This window comes from Rousettus aegyptiacus, unplaced genomic scaffold (genome assembly GCF_014176215.1).
Source record: "Rousettus aegyptiacus isolate mRouAeg1 unplaced genomic scaffold, mRouAeg1.p scaffold_m13_p_2, whole genome shotgun sequence".
NCBI lineage: Eukaryota > Metazoa > Chordata > Mammalia > Chiroptera > Pteropodidae > Rousettus > Rousettus aegyptiacus.
Genome location: NW_023416295.1, coordinates 27,457,318 through 27,476,964, shown reverse-complemented (window position 1 = coordinate 27,476,964; position 19,647 = coordinate 27,457,318). Strand labels below are relative to the sequence as shown.

The following is a 19,647-nucleotide window of genomic DNA, read 5'->3' as shown; positions in this document are numbered from 1 at the left end:
TATTAATTAAATGTTCTAGTCAATAGAGTCACATTGCACATATCATACCCATATATCCATATGCCATGAATCTGATTACAATAAACTGCATAAACTCAAACTCAACTGGTCATCATTCACCATTGATGTAAACATGTAAAGATTGTGCAGTGCTTTCGTGATCATCACTATGGATGCCACTTAACCTCTGCACCATGTAGTACTCTAGTATTTGTCAGTAACAACTATAGTAATCCCCTTGATAGAAAGCTCAGTGAGCCAGATTTTGCTAAAGTAGATAGAGCACCCTGTAGTAATTGCAAGTGCTGTGAGATAAAGATCAATTCTTTCTGTTATGCCAAAATAAAGAATACAATGCTAAATTTGACTACAAAATACACATATATCATTGAAAATTGAATATCAGCCTGCTCTATTGAGATCCTTAGCTCTCATATTTGTATTTACTCTTACTACGTTTTAAATGTTTGGTTTTCAGAAAATGTGTTTGGGAGCTTTTTTTTTTTTTTTCTTTTTCTTTTTTTTCTTTTTTTTGTGTTTTGGCTAAGACTGCCATTTCAAAACGACAATGTCTCACATTTTTATATCTCTATAAACATTAACGGAGTTTCACAACACACTTGTGCAAACTTCGAGATGACCGTTTCCACTGTACAGATAAAGGGAAGCTGAGGCATGAGGCTGTTTCTGCATGTTTTCCAAAGATACTCACCTCATTCCCCACACCCCACCCCCGCACTGAGCAAGTGGAAAGGAGAGCCTGAGACAGAAAACATCTGTGTCCTCATTGAAAACACATCTTGTGTGCTTTTGGAATTGTGGGGGAGGGTTGATAGCTAAACCAGAGTTGCCTTTTCACACTTGCAATTAAAGTCCTAACAAGGGGATCTTTGTAGAAATGTGTACATAATAAAGAGGGCATCAAGGTGATTACAAGGATGGATTTACACTGGTCTGAAATGCCTTGAGTGTGCTTGAAGGCAAAAAGATAGACTAGTTGGCTTTTCAAGGCCTTTCTAAAAGCTGTACCTATCCACTGAGAAATTCATGGATGAAAAGTATTTAAAGTGTTTACCTTTCATTTTCTTTCTTTTTCTTTACAGATCTATGCAGTTCGATCAGTTGTTCCCAACAAAAGCAATAATGAAATAGTCCTGGTGCTACAGCAGTTTGATTTCAATGTAGATAAAGCAGTGCAAGCCTTCGTGGATGGTATGTATACACATCCCCTGAATCCGAAGATGTTAGATCTAAATATTCCATGTATTCTGTATATTCTGCTTTAAATGCATTGAATACCAGTTAGTTACTAATACTTTGATTCTAACAAAAATACGTTAAGTTTTAAAAACATATACATACACAGTAGGAACAAAAGTTAAAGTTTTTTTTTGTTTGTTTTTTGTTTTTTGGGTTTTTTGGATCATTAGAAAAAAGACTGTAGATAGTTCCTAAAGAATGCTTACCAGTTTCATTATCTACCAGCCATTCCAATTTGTTTTTAAACATGTCCTTTATTTGATGATGTCCTTATGAATGGAGGATAACATAGTTCATTCCTAATCTGGAAAGTCTTCTCATCAACTAGCATTATTCTACTTGGCTTTATGACTGGAATCCTTGAACTTAATGCTTTCGTAACCTGAGAGGACTGTTTTATTCTGTAACATCCTTAGTTTATGATTCCAAGTTTGCCTAATTAATCAGAATATCAGTTCCTCTTGTCTACTTCTTGAATCTGTTTTCTTAAAAAATTTTTTTTTTTAGACAGCCCCTTCCCAATGACATTATAGAATCTCAAGTCTCAGGAATGTGTTTATCCTATAAGTGTATAACTTACTGCTTTACATTTCCTGTAAGTTGTGGGGAAATTCTCCTCTCCTAATCAAATTAAGCAAGTTCCATTTATGAACGGAGACCTCATACCTGTCCTCGATTAGCATATGTCTTCTGTCCTGTCTATATTTTTTACAGTGGACTAACTAAACATAATCTGACAGATAAGGTCAGGGAAGACTTATCAGCATGTTTCTCAGTTATATCCTATTTATACTTTATTTGTTAAGGACGATTTGATTTACTTATTTTCCTAGGAGTAGAATAACCTTCCTAAATTTCTATAAGTGTAATTACATTTCAGGCAAGGTATTGGAACCAGGCAACGTGCTCATATTCCGATGTCTGCAGCCAAATTTAGGGTCCTAATTGAATTAAAAAATGATTATCATTCAAAATAGACCTGCAGGCAGACCCGTAGTGCATAGCTTTTCTGTTTTTCCCCGATTCACGGACTAGCAGTTTTAGAATCTTTAGTCATAAGAAGCAAATAGTAGAGAGTGCAATATGAATTAGATTTTGCATCATCCAGTGCGGTTTATCTCAAGAAAAAAAAAAAAATTGGAAATGTGCACATCCTGGCTCAGATAAACTCTTTTCGGGTTTCGCTTGCCAACATCACTCACATGGAAAAAAGCTTTAAAAGGAAAAAGGTTATTATCCCCATTCCTCCCCACCCTCACTTGGATTGAGGCCCCCACACAGTGACCCTGATGAAATGCACAGATGCTCAGTAACTGATACACTCTCATCAAATCCATTTGTATTTAAATAGAGCACCTTGCTTATTCTTCTTGAAATTTTCACCTTATCAATGCTGAGATCTCGTTAAAAAAAAAAAAGTACTCATTGATCGCTGAGAAGCCTCATGCCATCTTGGTGGAGGACAATCAGACAACTTGTTTAAAAACCACTAAGAATCAAAAATATTTGTTGAGAATTACTTATGAGGCATATTGAAAGCACTATTTCCAAGTGGCTTAAAAAACTCCAAGCAGTTTCAGTGTAATTAAAATTTAATAATAACAGTTTCAAAATTTTCTGTAAGCATGTGTATTCTTCAGAATTACTCTCTAAAAGCTCATTATTTAAATTGAAAATAGAATTTATGGCAAAATATGAAAACTAAAAGAATAATTGAATATTACAATTGAAAGTAGGAGACAACTCACCTTTCTCTGATTAAAAGAACAGTACTTAACATTATTTTTTAATTTAATTTTATTTAGGAAACTGAAGTTTAGCTACAGGGAAGGACTACCCTAATGATTATTAACCATTGGCATGACTTACCAAGAAACCTAATGAAAGTGACTTCCTAAAGTTCTTCAAAAGAAAATACTGTGAAACATTAATTCTCTGGGCAAATCAGAGAAAAACCAGCCCAGTTAATAAAATAAAAGTCTGAATTGTATCTTACTTTTAAGTGCAGTCGTATAATCTCAAGTACGTGTAACTCAAAAAGCCTAAGAAGGGCATTAAATTGGAAACTTTGAATAGATAGGAATAATTAGCTCATGTAAAACATTTGTCAAAGCAATATGGCCTCTGCTTATCTAACAGTGAGAGTAGACTCAATAATTGGGACTCTACTAATTTGAAATTTCTTATAAAGATCAGATCGAAGTTTATCTTCGTTTGGCCAACACCCTCATTGTAGAGAACTATTAGTATAATGCAATCGTATGATAATGTTTACAATTGTTAAAAGAATACATCTAAGAGGTACTTTTTTAGAAGTAGTTTTCTTATTTAATAAGAAAACAACTGATGTACTTATTACTAATAAGTCATTGTTGAAAATACCTCCAGAATAGTTGGAATGAGTGAAAGAACTTTGTTAGACTACATAGAAACAGTTACTGTAACTGACCAGTAGCAAAACATTTTTTAAAAAATATTGTATAACAATCAGATTAGGCTTTTTCTCTGAGTCTGTGCAGTTCCACATATGTATGTGAATGTCGCTAACAGAACCTGGGAGTCAGTTGTAATTTATGAACTTTGGTTTCAAAGTGGAAGCCTTGCAAAGGTTACATCCCATTCCTCTCCACAGTGACAAAAGTAAAACTAATATCAGATCATTTGTCCTCCTTATCATCCTGCAAGTTGTGAACATCATGAGTAGAGGCAGATAAAGAGCCAGAATAGCCACATAAAAAAACATGATTCATATGGTTAATAATATTCAAAATTTCCATATTTAGTCCAGAAGATTATAGGTATTTTGATTCATATATCAAACAGAACAATTTTAATTCTACCTATGGCAATGAAACTATCAGAAAATTCTTAAGATAGATTCATTTTCTCTGAGACAACATAATGATAAAAAAAAAAGTAAGCTTCATGTCGTGGGGCTTAATATTTTGATAAAACCAAGATCACGCAGTGAATTAAATGAAAATCTGGAAATAAAACATGAAACTGGCATTTTTATTAAGGTAGGATGTATCAAAACAAATGAAAAAGCTAAGAAAAAAATCGTTACCAAGATGGAAAGACTGAGATGAATTTAGTGTGGTGTTTTATTATGTGAATGTGCATTGAAGAGTCTTTGTCTTTCTCTAGGTAGTGCAATTCAAGTTCTAAAAGAATGGAATATGACAGGAAAAAAGAAGGTAAGATTAATACTGATTGTAAATTAGTAACATCTTTAATCAAAATTTGCATGGCGGTTATCATTTTTACAAGGCTGCCGATTTTATGCTTCTTTCAAATATATTAATGTGTACACCCAGAAAGCTTCCAAATTCATGACTCTTCAATTACCAGCCACCCTCACTACTAATGCCCTTGTTTTCTGTTCAGTGTTGTTAACTGCCAGGTGTGTTTTAGAAGTCCCAGAGTTTTTCTTAAGTGTGACTGGGAGCCCAACCAGAGAATTCAAAGGATTCAAGACATTAACTTGCCTGAACATATCCTGTAGCACAAAGGAAAATATTAGGGAATGTTTTAAAGATCCCTGAAAAGCTCTGAATATATTTTCACATGTTTTTCCAACTGAAAGAATCTGTCCAAGGCTGCCCTGAGATACTTTTCTGCTGAATTCTAAGCTTGAATTTTTGTTAATAAAAGAAGAAAAGAAAACACCTTAAAATCATAATAAGGGACCTATTTTCCCTTCTTGAGGACCCTGGCAGATTCCTCCTTGAAAACAGTGGGAAGATTTCCAACTGCCCCTTTCAAATTATTTTGCCTTCTTGTCTAATCACAAAGAGTCTGACTTCTGGGCTCATGTGAGGTGTGAGTGTTAACGTACTGACCCTCTCATCTGCAGCACACGCACGCTCACTCACTCCTGTAAGGCACAACTCCCTTCTTGTCCTTGGCCTGTAACCTGCTCCATAACTTTCACAAAAAGTCTGCTTCTCTTTTTTCCAGTAACTGCCCTACCCATTCCCACTATTTCCTAGCAAAGCCTTGTATTTTTGGTGTCCCAGGATATAATACACCAGTTTACCCTTCGCCATTAGGGAAGATCACAGGCCTGCGAAACAAACCAGAAAAAATAAAAATAAAATCTCGAGATTACTAGAATTATACTTTCCCCTTTTTTCTCCTCCTAGTTTTATGTAGAATAGGAAGAATTATGAGATTTTTTTTAACCTTTGTATGAAGGTTGTATGTAATCTTTGACAATCTCTGCTTATCTTTAATTATAGCTTCCCAGACTTCATTGTGAGATGATGATTTGAACGTTATTGAAAGGCAGTATTTACACTTACATGGAATTTCTCATAAGTGTGTTTTGGGTATAAAATTTCTCTGATGTAAAAAAAGGAACAGACAGCAGCTACTGACCCAACTCATTACAGAGCCTCCCTCTTAGAGGTTCCGCAGAAATGGTCTCCCCAGCCCAGGAGACATAGGCCTTGTGTGGGAGTAGGTACCACTGGCCTTTACTGTCACCCAGTGAATGCACATCTCTCGCTGCTCCAGAAGAGCACTTACTCAGGGTCATGACCGTGGTTTCAAAGGAAAAGAAAGGAAGTAGGGAGGAGAATTCAGAAGAGAAAGCTATTTCTTTGTATTTCTTTCTCAAATGCGTGGAAGAGCAAAGCCATGTTCAGCTGTTGTTCAGCTGGTACCCACGGATGCAGCAGGTGGGACAGGGTCTGTCCTGATGGATTACATCCGTTCTGATTGGCTGAGGCCTGTACCATACCGAATGTTAAGGACGTTGAATATCCACCAGGTACGAAACCAAAGTCAGTAAAGCATACAACATAATTAGGAACTACATCTTAATTTCATACGTATTATTACATATAGTGACCATTCAGACATTTTAGGAGAGAAACAGTAAAACTCTGCTATATTATGATAATTCAGGTCTAAAAATTTCAGTTGTCTGGAAAAGGATCATATTATTTCGAAATAAAGAGAAGCCTTGTAATTCTGTTCAGCTAGCAGTCAAGAAGTCTGGGGGTCCAGCTGGACAAGCCAAATCCAGGTGGACCCCTGTCAGTTTGGTATTACTTTGTAGCAGTTGTCTGCTCCAGCTTAAATACTCACAGGTATGATTATGGGTCCTGTGGCTGCATGGGACCTCCTGGACTGTGGCAGCAACCCAACAATCTCCTGGTCAGTCAGTGCCTTTTCTATAGACCAAGTGCGGACTTTGGGGATCTGCTTCTCATTTCCTCATCTTGCAAGGACTTGCCTGCCTTTTCTGTACCAATCCTCCCCACAACCTTTTCTCTGCCCCAAAGTATCAGTGTCCTCCTTGCATCCCCCTCCCCCATCACCTCTTTAAGAAACTAGAACTATTTCCCAATGGCACAGTATCGGAATTCAAGTTCTTTCAGGGAAATCATCACAATATTTTACTGTAGTACCACTCCTATATGTAGTGCCTCAATTGCTCAAATAATATGTCAGTCTTTAAGGCATTCTTCACTGTTTTTTCCTTTTAGAGAAATCTTTTTTCATTATGTTTATAAGGTAAATAGTTATACAATTTATTGTAAGAAAATATATTTACATTAATTTGGTTGACTAATAAAGATGTAAGTGGTTTCATCCATTCTATTAGAAGAGCTAGAAATTCTGTTTCTAGGTAGTTTATATTATCTATGAAAAAAATTTATATATATATGTGTATATATATATATATATAAAACATTTCTTATTTTGATCTCTCAGGTTCATCTTATATTTCAAGGGTCTGAGCTAAATAATATTATCTTCTCACTTGTTTCTCATTCTAGAACAACAAAAGAAAAAGAAGCAAGTCCAAGCAGCATCAAGGCAACAAAGATGCTAAAGACAAGGCAGAGAGGCCTGAAGCAGGACCCCTGCAGCCACCACCGCCACAGATACAAAATGGCCATGTGAATGGCTATGAGAAGGACAGCTCATCCACTGATTCCGCCAGCGAAAAACCAGCCCTTATCCCTCGTGAGAAAAAGATTTCAATACTCGAGGAACCTTCAAAAACACTCCGTGGGGTCACAGGTCAGTAATTTTTAAGTAAAGTTGACATTGAAGAAAACATAGAAGACATAGAAGAAAAGGACATACAGGGAAACTGTTGGCGCAGTCGGTGCTGCTGTTGATATCGTTGGAAGTGAAAGGTTTTTCTGCATTGTACACAGATTCAGACAGTCTTCCTGCAGGATGGTGGGGGCTGGGGGGTGGGGAGAATGTAACAGGACCTAAGAATAAATGCTCAGTTGCTCAGTCTAGCCCTGCACTAAGTCAGAGGATTATTCTTTTCTAAAAAACACAGATTCCCATCTATATTAGGATCAAAAGGAAAATGGAAATTCTAGTTTAAAGATATTTTCTTTCTAGATATGTTTGCTGTGCTAAGGGAGGGATAATTGGTGACAAAAGGAAAAGTTATTAAAGAGTAGCATTTTAAATTATGTGACGGAACAGAATCTTCCAGAATGTTAGAATCTGGAACATTAATTATTTGGGCTATAGCTATATATTAATTAATCTACAGAAGGGCACTTCGTAGTCATATGACCTTGAGGGCATCATTTCATCTCTTGTGTCCCATTTCCTTTCTGTAAAATGAGGAAACTATACTGGAATGTACTAGATCAGTGGTTCTTAATACTATCTGACCCGATGCTCTATTTTTACAACAAATCCTAAAATAAAATTCATAGATAGTATAATCTACCTAAAAACAGAATTTCAATAGAGTAAAAAGATATAAGAAATCAGGAACGACTAAAAGAGAAGACCTAATAAAATGGCCAAACGTTCACACCCACTTGTAACAAATCACTTTGCAATTAAAAGAGGTAAGACCATAGTCAATTGAATATTGTGCACACTGCTTCTCTATGTTCGACGTGTGAAGTAAGAGCTAAATAAGTGTATTTATTTGTATGTAGATGTGGAATCATTGTGAATGTAACTACTAGAAATGCAGACCAACCTAGGGGTGCTGGTCGTCAGCTCAGATACTGTGATTGTGTGATTGGCCATGTGATTTTCCAAATGGTGAAAAACTCTTGGCAAACTTCTGAATACCATAAAGGACAATCTTTTTCTTAATTTACAAAGAAGCCAAATCATGGAAATCCCAAGTATAGGAAAGCTGTACCAAAAAATAGTTTGGGTTGTAGGAAGACATGAGAAAGTTCAGGAAACAGGGCAGTTCTTTATTGTGCAGGATTTCCGTGATGTTAGTTCTCAAACAACCCTCACTCCCCTCTCACAAACACAGTCATTTTGATAGATTTGTAAAATGCCCCGTCAGTTTTTCACAATGCCTCCTAAGAGGTAGTAGATCCCTCCATGAGAAGCACTCCACTAGATGATTCCCAAAGTCCTCCTTCAAAATGCAGACTCATAAAATTCTGAATTTACTGAATCAGTCTTTTTAAACTCCTCTCACATGCAAAGCACTGTGCGAGATGCCACAGTAGATCCAGAGAAGGATACGGTATGGTTGAGCCCCTGAGGGAATCACATTCTTTATATCCTTGAAGAGGAGGCCCTGCGTACACTGGTGAGTTCAGGGTTTGGGGTGAGAAGTGCCACATCCAACTGAGTGATCTGGAAAGATTTCACGGGAGCAGTGGGTACTGATGGACCAATAGTCTTGACGTGGAAGAGAAGACTTGTAGGGTTAGAAAACAGTAGGGAGAACTTTACTCAGCGCCCTCATACATTGCACACCTGCTGTATATGAGGCAGTGCTATCCTCTGATGGATCAAAAATGAGTAAGACAGGGGCCCTGCCTAGGAGGAGTGCAATCCTACAGAAGAGACAGGTGCAAATAAAAAATCGCATGATGACACTTACCACATCAGGGATGCAGTAAGGAAGCGTTAAACAACTGACACACTGTGCAACATAGTAGTAAGTTTTTAGATTTCTCACAAAGCACTAATTTTCTATCATAAACACATTACCTAACAACTCTATTAATAGTACTGTAATTCACATAATCTTCACTACGCAGTGATTTCTTAAAACCAAACAAACAACAATAAAAGTAACCTATTTTCATTTAGAATCTGGATTTTCCAGAAATTTTTTAACTCAGTTTTTACTATACCTATGATTTTGAGAATGTTTTGATTTATTATCAGGGCAGGAGAAAGAAATTAAATAATCAGGTGGCAGATTCCCAACTTTGCTTGTTATTGCTTTCACATGAATTACTTTCAAAATCTAATTACTCAAGTTGCTGTTTTGATATCAATCATAGACTAAAAGCCTAGCACATATATTTGTTCATTTACTTATAATTTATACCTTCTCCCTAAAACAATCTCAGTAACTCTATCAAGTATATGACATTAGAGCGAATGCAATATTGAAGAGCTTCACTTCACAGTGGATAGCTGCCTTGAAAGTTAAGTACCCACTAAAGGAGTTCGCTCTTCAAGGGTGCTTTTGTAAACCCCACCATGAACTTTCTGTGAGGAGTCCTTTCTTGCACAGAGCCATCCCACAGTCCCTTCAGTTTTGTAAGTTTAGCCTGAAGGCATTGAGTTATGCCAGCATTATTTGTTAATGTTATTGGTTCATAGTCTATGCTGCTTGTAAATTTTTCTATTAAAGAATAAATTATGATAATGGAAAGTCATTAGATGTTTTGGCAAAGGGAAGGGACTCCTTCTAGCTGACCATTAACTTTACGAGCAACTCACTTATTAAGATCATAAGTTTTAAAATGAGTTTGTAACTAGTTAGGTTTTCTTCCCCGAAATGATGAAAGTTCATCAGGAAGTTGATGCCGAAACTATCAAATGACTTTAAAATGTTTGTTCAAACTGTCGGCAATCTGGAGACCTCTAATAGTTATTTTACAGATAAGTGTTAGATCTTGGATATTTTACCCCCTATTTAGACCACTAGAACTAGACAGGATAGGAGTGATCCCTTAATCCCTTTGCCCCATTTTATAGCTCTGGAACTGAGCACCCCACCCCTTACCAGACTGAGAAGCTGAGAAGATAACCCACACCCCCGAGGTAACCCTCTTGTTTGCAAAAGCCTGACCCAGGTCCACGTATTTTTATGCATGCTTTAGAGTCATAGCTAAAACCATGGGCTTTCTAACTTCTAAATGATGTATAATTGAAAATTTTTTTCAAGCAATCATAACAAAGCCATATAATGATATTGTATACTTGAGTGGGTTCGAAGTATGAGCCTATAAGAAATCTCCACTCTGCTAGTGGTGAACATTTTATCAAGCTTTCCACTAATGAAAGTGGCTCAAGAAAGCCTGCCCTGAGTGCCCAGCTGGGCAGCAGGCTGTGAACAGGTTGAACATGTGCTTTATCTTTTTATAACACCTTGACATTCAAGATCTCTCTTTTTAAAAATTTTAAGAAGAATCATTTTCTGGAAGGGGAAAAGTTAGCTTTAAGATATATGCAGGTGGTTCAGGGGTGTTAGTGTGACTTCCTACATGAAAAATAACCACCCAAAGCATCATCATTTTAGGCTGTAAATATAGCACTGTCAAGTGGGACAATGCTGCATGTCAGCATTTAGCTTGGAAGTTTAGGAGTTTGATTTAAACTTAATACAAAATTACTTCGTTAAGCCTTGGAGTAGTTTTTTTTTTTTTTTCTGGATTTCAGAATTTTTAATAACAGCTCAAATTAGATCTTTTACATAATCCAATCAAGATCATCCTGCATCCAAGTACAATTCAGACAAGGAATAAATTGAGACTTATTCCTACTAAAAGTAATGCTAAGGATCATTTTTTATTTCTAAGGCCCCATCTGAATGTCTAAAGCACATTATGACCTTAGGGTCCAATTTTCCCAAATGGTCCTCCTGCTTTACTTTTCATAAGACTCAGGTAGCTGAAGAGTATAGATGCTTATCACCGTGTAGGCCAGAGTAGGAATTCAGATTTCTATGTTGTCTTTCTCCCACTGGACACAATTCCCATTGAATAGGAAAGGAGCAGGATTTCAGGCCACCAAAAGCTCCATTGACGTAAACTTTGGGATGGGGCTTTCCTTGTCTTCAGCTCCTCTCGTTGGCCCCAGCAGCCATCCTTTCTATCCCCTTATCTTGTAAAGCATCCTGGGAAGCCAGCTCTTCTGTTACCTGTTACTTGTCTCAAACAGAAGGCTCAGTGCTGTGTTCACTGACCTCCACAAACCAGACTTCGCTCTCTGCCCTGTATCACAGAACATCTAGAAGTTAGAAAGCCCATTTGCAGTGCAGCTTCTGTGTTTCAGCATGGCACTGGCCCCGTACTGCTTTCTCATTCTCAAAGTGAACTGAACCAAATGTGGGAGGAATTATTTTTAGAATGTGGGCTACTTATCCCTCGTTTGTGCTTCTTGTTAAAAAGAAGAAGAAGAAGCCACCAGGCTCTCTCACAGTATTTTTGTGGTGTGAGGTTCCCTATAAAATTTCTAAACAGATTTTTTTTAAGTTGCTGGTGGCCCTAGCTGCAAGATTATCTTTCCTGCTTTTCTAAGCCCTGTTTTAGATCTGAGGTTTAGGAAAGATCAACCAGAAGAAAGCAGCTCACCTAGAATTTTAATGGTAAAGTTAATACGTGCGTTTCAGGATTGTAGCACTGCCGCCTCTCAAATGGAAGCAGGATATTGTTGTAGCTCAGAGACGTGTTTGGGTTCAAATCTTGGCCATGTCACTTGTTCGATGTGTGACCCTAGATAAATTAACCACTCTGCATTTTGGAGTCCTAACCAGCAAAATGGAAAATGTAACTCCACTTGATGATATCGTGGTGAACAGTAAGTGAGATACATGAAAAGATTAACACAGCATCTGGCACAAGTAAACCCTCAAATCATTTATGTATCTATCTAGAAATATTTTTAATCTAACATGTGCCAGGAATTTTTCCGGAGGAAGTAAGCAAGACAACAAAGTTTTTGCCCACATGGAGTTTATGTTCTTTTTCAGGGGCGGGGAGAAGAGATGTATAAGAAATCAGAATACAGCTAGAGTACCAAGATAATTATAGATTATAGTAAATGCGAAGGCAGAAAGTGGAAGAGAGACCAAGGCAGAGGTTGGGGGTTGTGTGCAACAACTTCAGATAAGATAAGGCCACAAAGAGTAAATGAAGAACCATTTAAGCTCAAACCCAAATGCCTCAGTTCAAGTTCATGGTGGACTACATAGCCAATGTTTTATTTGAACCTTAATTAAGGACTTTAGCTGAAGCCCCTGTGGAGTTATAATCATAATATTTTACTATTTTTTTAAATTAAAGATGGAATACTCTGTTAATATATACAACTGATGTTAAATACTGTTATATAAACATACATTTTGAAAGTTTATATTTTAAAGCACATAAGCACATTTATTATTATTTTCACTCCTTAATTATTACTCTAGCATCTAAATACTTGATCTTAACTCTTGTTTATGGTTGTGTTGTTCAATCTCAACCTCAGCTTGGAGCAGCACTGTGTCTGAGTGTTCAGGTAATGTTAGGGGAGGCCTTGGGTTGCATTTTCAATAATTCAGACCTCTGCTTCCTTACCCTGTGTATGATAAAACAAAAGAGACAGAGACAGACAGGATAAAGTGACATGAGGGCACAGGAAATATAAAACCCCTTGGATATTTTTCTGTCACCTGGGTAGAAAGAAATTCAGAGCCCTCTCCTTCTTCTTTCTCATTTGAAATCTACTTTTGCTGCAACCCTACAGCAAAACCACTCATCCCTGAATAGCTGACACCTTTCTAACTTTCTACGAGTACCTTGTTATGGTGATTTCAGTTACAAACGGACTATATTAAATAGAATGCACTCCTCACAAAGAACAGGCCTTCTAAATTTTTTAAAGATATTTCGAACAAAGGCTTAAATGGTTCTATCAAAATGTAATGAGAGTTAAGCCTATTTCTCAGGGAAATAAATTGGTGAAACAAATCAAGTTAACATACCTACCTTGTGTCATTGATGGCTCTAATTCGTTGACTTTATTATCTATTATCTTCTAATATAAATAAACCTATAAAGGCATTAATGACATATGAGACCTCGTAAAGACAGTGTGAATGAAACTAAAAGATTTGTTTGTGATCAGAAAGTTATCAGCTTTATGCCCTCTGAGCTGAATAAGTTTTATAGGAAGAAATAATAGTCTATCTGTATTTGATAAAGGTGTTATGAAAAGGCAGAACTGACATTAATCTGGTTTTGGTCTCAGTTCCAAAGTTATTGGTTCCTCTGAATATCTGTTAATTACCCTGTCATGTGATAGAAGAATGATGAACGTGCAATCAAGGTATACAATAATTATACCATGAAAAGAGTTTTCTTGGGGCTTTATCACTAGACCATTATTCTGTAACATCTTAAGAGAGTTGACTTCACTCACCGTTCTCCATTTATTCACCTCTCTCTCACTTATCATCCTATTCATTGTGGCATACAGTCCATCACTCTGAAGAAATTGCTCCCACTAAATTTACCATTGGCTTCCATGTATTAAATCTAGCAGACATTTTTCAATCCTTTTTTTACCTTTTCCTTTTAGCAACATTCAGTGCTGTTGACCACTGCGTCCTTAGCCACTAGATCTTTTCCTTTTGATTTCTAGGCCATGGCACTCTCCTGATTTTCCCCTCCATCTTTATTGCTTCTCTTTGATGTCATTCTTCTTCACTCGGCTGTTAAGTGGTGAAGCTCTTCGAGGCTTGGTTGGTTCCAAGTCCTTTCTCATATAAAGCTATATCTCTTCTCTTCTTAGATCATTTCAAACATATCCTAGCTTTAATTACGTAAACTGGCCCTCAAACTCATCTTACTGGTCCAGGTTCTTCTCTGAACTCCAGACTCTTTCTTGACATTTTTACTTTGACATTTCAAAGCACTTCAACATGCTCAAAACAAATTCATGATCTCCCTTCCCAGTTAACTTTCTTTTAGCATTCCTGATCTTACTGTACCATCTATCCAGATATACAAGTCAGAAATCAATTATGATATCTTCCTTTCTCTCATCCCCCATATCCAATTAATCTCCAAGCCCTATTGATTTTCATTTCCAAATATTCCTAGAGTCTATCCATTTCTCACTGTCTCTGCCTTCTACTTTCTGAGCAAAACCGCAACCCTCTCTTGCCTGCACTGCTACAATAATCCACTCATTAATCTCCTAGCATTTACTCTTATTCCCCTCTAAATCATTTTCTATCCTGTAGTTGTTTCATAACAAAAACGAGCTTTTAGGAGAACAAAAGTCTTATCCTGGTCTACAGACCCAGCATAAATGTGGCCCCTGTCTCCTTCTCTAGCCGTGTTTTATAGCATGCTCATTCTTACTCTCTCTACTCCAGCCGTACTGGTCTCTTTTCAATCCCTCATACTGGTCATACATATCAGTCAGATTCAAGTCAAGAGATAGAAGCCACATTAGTTATTTGAATGGGAGGAATGTAATACAAAGAATTGCTAACTAAAACAGTAGGAGGTAGTTTACTACTAAACAGGAGGTAAATGAGGACTCTAAAGGGTCTAGACATGCAAAAGAGCAGTTGCTATCTCTAGGAAGATTAGATGATAAAGGAAATAGAATTAGGAGAGTCCCCCAATCCAAGACTGAGATTCTGATTTCATCAGAAAGGTATGTGGCTACCAGAGAAACAGGCAGCCTTGTGGTGGCAAAAAAAAAAAAAAAAAGGAAAAAAAAGTTCTTGTCACAGAGCATGGACTGAGCTGGTCTATAGAAGAGACCCACCATTGCCAGAGAGGATAGAGAGACTGGAACTTCTCAAAGCCACTGCTAATGTGGGAACAGGGGAAGGGAAAGCAGGAAACACACATGAGTGCAGCCAGGGTGTGTGCTGGTTCCCGAGATGAATACTGATAATGAAGGACCAGAACTTAGAAGAAAAGTGTATTTTTGTCCTTATAGCCCTGCAAGATCACTTGATTGCCCTCTACTGACAAAGCTGACATTCTGCTAGCTGGCAAAAGAGAATTGTTTACAGGGTCCAGCTCCATATCACAAAATAGGGCAAAAAAGGGTAGATTTGAGCTGAGAAACAATAACTTGATAATTGGCACACGGTGCTCCCTCCTTCCTTAAATGCTGTGTCAGCCTGGAATGCACTTTCCGCCCGTCTCACCTGATTGGTTCATGGGATTTGAAGTTAGCTTAGGCGTTTTTTTCCCTGGGAAATTCTTGCTATACCTAGGTCAAATACACCAATTACAGGTTTCAGAATATTATGTATTTTTCTTTCATAATACTTATCACAGTTGTAATTCTACATGTGTTTTATGTGGTGAGTTTGATTTATATGTCTTCCTATTAGACTGCAAGTTCTAGAAAGATAGGAACTACATTTGTTTTTAATCATCATTGTATTTCTGGTGCCTCAAACTGGACATAATAGGCACTCAAACAAGTCTTTGTCATGGCCTCTAATGAATTAATTAGTGATAAAATATGTGGAGAAATGTAGGTTAATTAAATTTTTTAAGTTACTGTGCTGCTTTTTAAAGCTAATTATGGATTTTGTATTTCTGGTTTTAAAATTTATACTAATTGAAGAAACTTGGAAAATGCAGTAAGATTTAAGGGAAAAAAATAACCCTGCCTCCCAGAAACAACCACTGTTAAATTTTATTTCGGAATTTCTTAAATGCACAGATATATATGAATATATATACACATTTTTTCAAATATAGTATGTGAAGTTCTGTATTCTTTTTACTTAATATGACATTATAAACATTACCTCATATCATTACGTGTTCTTTGAAAACATGATTTTAATGATTGCATTGTATTTTTATGAATTCGCCATGTTCCTTTTTGACTATTCCCAAACTATTGTTCATGTGAATTGTTTCCCTTTGTTTGCTGTTATAAACAGTGCTTTAGTGAATATTTCTAGTATATAAGTCTTTATGAACATTATGATTATTTTTTTGGCATGTTTTCCTAGAAGTAGAATTATTGGAATCAAAGGATATGAATATTTTTGAAGTTCTTAATATATTGCTGTCTAGAAAGGTTGTTCTAATCTCATCGTTTTTATTTCTAAAACTGATTAATAGGGGGATGGAACATTTTTAAGATATTTAAATTCCATTTTTTCTTTTGTGAATATTTAAGAACTCTAAGATCAGTGATCAGAAACTATCAATATATTATTATCAGTTTTCATAAAACACTCTCATAGTCACTGAAGTACTTTTAAGTGAATGGTAACAGGCTTTAACTAACACAGATGTTAGGAATTGTAGACAATTTTGTAACAACCAACTTATATTTCATCAACTTTTTCTAGGTAAAACTACTTTACAATACAATCAGATAACGAACTTTCCTGAAATGATATGTGTATAGGAGACTATGAAACCATCTTAACCTAACAGGTTAAAATAATTATTTTAGAACTATTTTGTATTTAATAAATTTTTTAGAGTTAGATTTGAATTCTATATATACTTCTTTTGGTCTACTTTTAAGTACATAAAGCTGTCATTAAAAAGTAAAAACCAAAAAGAAAAAAGTTTTCAGAAAGTTTCAAATCTTAACACATACATGGCTGTACATATATTATGAAAATCTTTGAATCCAAGTTCATATGCTTCTCTCAAGAGGAAGATTTGTTTTCTTTGGTGCTATTAACAAAATCCACCCCCAAGGTCCATGTTTTGCTGTGTAAAATAAATCAAATTAAGGACAAATCAAATATGTAAATTAAGAACAACATTTAGTAACTGGCAAATTGATAGTTCTCAGTATTGGCAAGGGTTAATTGTGAGAATAATTTCATTTATTACGGCTGAGTGTAAGTGGGCACCATTTGACTGGGAAATAATTTAGCAATGCATAGCAATAACTTTTTAAGGAAAAGAAAGGCATGAATCTATATCTTCTTCATCACAAACTCCATTGGATTATAGTAAATGAACTTTTTGATGTAGAAATCTACAATAATGAAGAAAAAGAAAAGGAGGGCCTCAATTAGTAGAAGAGGAAAAGGAGATAAAAGAGTATTGACTGATGAAACAAAGTATGGGAAGTTGTAGCATAGAATTCTGATGGAGGTAACTTTGGCAGGGAGGCGGATGACTACCTAACAGAAAATGGAAAGCTCCGGATTTAGAGTCAGCAGATAGGATGGAGGGCAGGCATAAAACATAGGAATTAAATGAAGGTATTTTTAGAAACAGTCCACTATCCCCTTATCATCTTCTCTATTCCAGCATATTCTATAAGATACCTAACATTTACCTTTAAGGAAAAAAAAGCAGAGGAATAGAGTAGAGAGTGATCTACTAGTATTGTAATAATGTACTAGAACAAGATTCAAACTATTTGGAGAAAAATAACAAAATCTAACATTTCTCAATGTGTCATCCATAATGTTCATTATCCAATTTTAATAATAAAAATTACTAGTCATGGGAGGAAGCAAGAAAATGTGACCTATAATGAAAAGAAAGATTAGTCATTAGAAGCAGACCCATAGATAACCCAGATGTTTGAATCAACAGACAAGGATTATAAATGTGCTTTAAAAAATTACAAAAAAAAAAAAAAAGATGGACATAAAAGGTGAAAAGAATAAGAATTTGAGGAGAGATAAAGATAGTGAAATAGAAACACTAGAACTAAAAAGTACAATATCTGAATTTTTTAAAAAAGTTATCAGATGTACTTAATAAATAGAAATAAAAAGAATAGAACACCTCTCAACTCATTTAATGAAACTAGCATAATCTTATCAAAACCTAAGTCATTATAAGAAGATTACAGAATAATATTTATGAATATAAAAGCAAAGTTCTCAATAAAATATTAGCAAATTAAAGTAAGATGTGTGTGTGTGTGTGTGTGTGTGTGTGTGTGTGTAATACACCATGACCAAGTGCGTTTTTTTCAAGAATGGAACATTAGTATTTAAAAACTAACCAATGTAATTTTCTTATTAACAAAATAAAGAAGCCCAACAATATGATTATTTCAGTAGGTGGAACAAAATAAAGTCACTTGACAAAATAAAAGCTCCCAGCAAGTTAGAAGTATGAGAAAACTTCCTGACAAACATACGAAAAATCTACGGCTAATATCATACTTAATAAAATATTGAATGCAGTTTCCCTAAGATCAAAAACAATGAAAGAGTGTTTATTATCCATTGTACTAGAGTTCCTAACCAGTCTATTAGGGCAAGGAAATATTGGAAAGAAACAAGTTAAACTTCATTTACAAATATCGTAATTGCCTATGTAGAAAACTTTAAGAAATCTACAAAAACCAAAAATACTAAAATTGGTTGCTACATTTAAAAAGTAAAAAGAAACAGGTGATTTAAATTGGGTAATGTATTTTATTAACAATATATCTGAAGTATTATATTAACATTTGATTAATATTTTTTTAATTATCAAAGAAATATCTTTTGTACTAAGTCTTCAAATTTCAGTGTGTATTTTACACTTACAGTACATCTCAATTCAGACAAGCCACGTTTCAAATATTCAATAGCCACATGTGGCTAATGAATACCTTATTGGTCAGTGATGTGGATCAACTCTGAGTCAACTACAGTCTGTTGAAATTCACAAGTGAATTCCAGAAAGACAAAGAACTGATAGTACTGCTGGCCTATAAAGTTAGAGGAAAATCACTGTATCCCATTATTTCAGTTGCTAGAAACATCAGGATTTGTGGTCAGGATGAACCTAATTCTGTTATAGCTGAATAACTCTCCACCAGTTTTCATCTGAAAGAGCTCCCGAGTTTTACTGTATTTGGAAACAGATCTGTGCAGCCGATGTGGGAAGAGTACATCCAAGCCGTCTTTGAGAACTTCACGTTATCCCGTGGTCGATGATCCCACCAATAATTAGACATTTTTTTCATGATCTCCCACCACCACCATGAAAATAAATACTGCTACTCAAATTTCTCAATAAATATTTGTTGAATAAATGATGAAATGAACCAGGAGTTCTCTGATATACATATCATTTTCCTGATAAACAAACAAAATCTTTTCAGCTCTGGGTTAATGAGATTCTCCTCATTTGTGTGCTTATCTTCCATTTAAAATTCCTTTACATTCAACAGGATAATTTTTTTCCTTAGGTCATTATTTCCGTTAAGCTGTAATATAAATCCCCTATTTTTAAGAATAAGACTAATTTACTACATTATGCACAGATAGCTAAATTTTAGATTCTCAGTTTATAATATTTTATTAAAGCTGAATCTTAACTATGATTTTGGGAAGGAGAGAGTTGGAAACAGCCTGTACTTACTGTTTTAACAAAGCATTTACAGACTCATCAAAAAATTAGTTTTTCATCTTTCGCAGTAGAGTTTCTCCAGGTGGGTGGTGTCACCCTC

The 19,647-nt window shown here is 35.7% G+C and overlaps 1 protein-coding gene across 5 annotated transcripts in view; it reads left to right on the top strand.

The window, feature by feature from the left end:
• SPATS2L (spermatogenesis associated serine rich 2 like) overlaps positions 1 to 19,647 on the top strand; it is a 146,521-nt gene that overhangs the window by 91,051 nt on the left and 35,823 nt on the right. For all 5 annotated transcript variants that reach the window (XM_016131050.2, XM_016131047.2, XM_016131049.2 and 2 more), the window contains 3 exons: positions 1,104 to 1,212; positions 4,408 to 4,457; positions 7,050 to 7,296. In XM_016131050.2, coding sequence (XP_015986536.1) covers positions 1,104 to 1,212; positions 4,408 to 4,457; positions 7,050 to 7,296 — 406 coding nt within the window. The remainder of the gene's footprint in view (positions 1 to 1,103; positions 1,213 to 4,407; positions 4,458 to 7,049; positions 7,297 to 19,647) is intronic.